General features: G+C 46.8%; 1 protein-coding gene across 1 annotated transcript in view; it reads left to right on the top strand.

Moving 5' to 3' along the window:
* Window positions 1-985: 985 nt before the first annotated feature.
* Pmar_PMAR021597 (hypothetical protein) overlaps window positions 986-1,393 on the top strand; it is a gene marked incomplete at both ends in the record, with an annotated part of 2,292 nt that continues 1,884 nt past the window's right edge. Inside the window, 3 exons of the mRNA XM_002775061.1 lie at window positions 986-1,085; window positions 1,132-1,248; window positions 1,321-1,388. Coding sequence (XP_002775107.1) covers window positions 986-1,085; window positions 1,132-1,248; window positions 1,321-1,388 — 285 coding nt within the window. The remainder of the gene's footprint in view (window positions 1,086-1,131; window positions 1,249-1,320; window positions 1,389-1,393) is intronic.

The following is a 1,393-nucleotide window of genomic DNA, read 5'->3' as shown; positions in this document are numbered from 1 at the left end:
GTAGTAGTAATAGATGACTATGGAATGTGTGTATTATTATTGATACTTGTGGAATCCAATATCGTTGGCTTCTCCCTAAAGCATTGACGGCACATCATAAGGCGTACTTGCGGATAAGACCGTGCTGGTTGGAGCACACACGGCATTGACGAGAACCAGGGCCGAAGTTACGGGGACGAGTCATATAGAGATCCGGCATAGTGGCTTAGGTGGCTAACGAACTCTCTGATAAGCAGCACCTTACCACCCACCCTATTCCATATCTAACCTACTCCAACCTAAGATACCTCCCGCACCAATATCCAAACTGGGCAAGGACTAGCTTCTCTGAGGTTCCCCCGTATCCTACCATAGCCAAGGCTAAACCTCACGAACACTCTATCCCCTCAAAGGCCTCGGATCACGTCCAAGGGAATACCGATCGATTGCGCTATAGCGATGAGGGGAGATTAGAGGAATTGCCAGAAGGCAAGATATTGTAAGATTGGTCCTAATAGCATGATGATGCGCAAGATTCACTATGGACATCCCTCTATACCGCTCAACAACAGAAGAGTCCCATCGTGGTAGGGGAAGGGGTTTTAGCCGTAATAGGAATCTAGAGTTGAGGGAGAGGCGTCAGGTAAGGGTATAGCAGTGGGGAAGGACGCCACTGTTGTTGGTATTAGAATGCCCGTACTGCTGCATACTCACCTAGGGAGTATCGGAGTGGACCACCTGATGTGATCAGACCTGAGGGGGAGAGGCTTATGTAATAATGCAGGGGACTCGTTTGGAAGCGTTTACACGAGTGGGAGAAAAATTCCGATCGGATCACTCGTCGTTCTGTTTCAACGTACTGTGAGGTATATCACCGTATAGAGATGTAGAATACTGCTCACCCCTCTCATCATCTTCTCCTATCAATACATTGTACCCTCAACGAGCTCACGCCTCACTAGAGTTGTAGTCGGTCTATAGGGGTTCTTAATATGACTTACATACAATGGGCTCTAATCTCGGTACTTTCGAGGATGCGGATGTGTATCCTTTTAGGGAGTTACCAGCATATCGTCGTAGAAGAGCTGGTGGGAAGAACGTCTATTGTAATATATATGCATAAGTTGGTCCCTTACAATGTGGTTGGTGTAGTATACCCCCAACCAGAGGCGTATGGTCGTGTTGCTGCAGTATGCATTGGGGAATCTATTGATCTAGATGAGATCAAAATGGGATGGACTCAGATTCAAGCTGGATCCAGGGACAGCTGTAAGGAGTATCTTAGCTTCAACTCTAGAAGATACAGTTTAGGTCGACAAGGTATATGCATGCTTATTTTAGATAAAGGTTCCGCTGCCGGCCTCGTTGGTGGTGATCTTGTAACTGATGCCGTATCAATAGAGAAACGAGTACA

The sequence above is a fragment of the Perkinsus marinus genome (genome assembly GCF_000006405.1).
Source record: "Perkinsus marinus ATCC 50983 genomic scaffold scf_1104296956762, whole genome shotgun sequence".
Taxonomy (NCBI): Eukaryota; Perkinsozoa; order Perkinsida; family Perkinsidae; genus Perkinsus; species Perkinsus marinus.
This window is presented reverse-complemented; position numbering and strand designations above follow the sequence as displayed.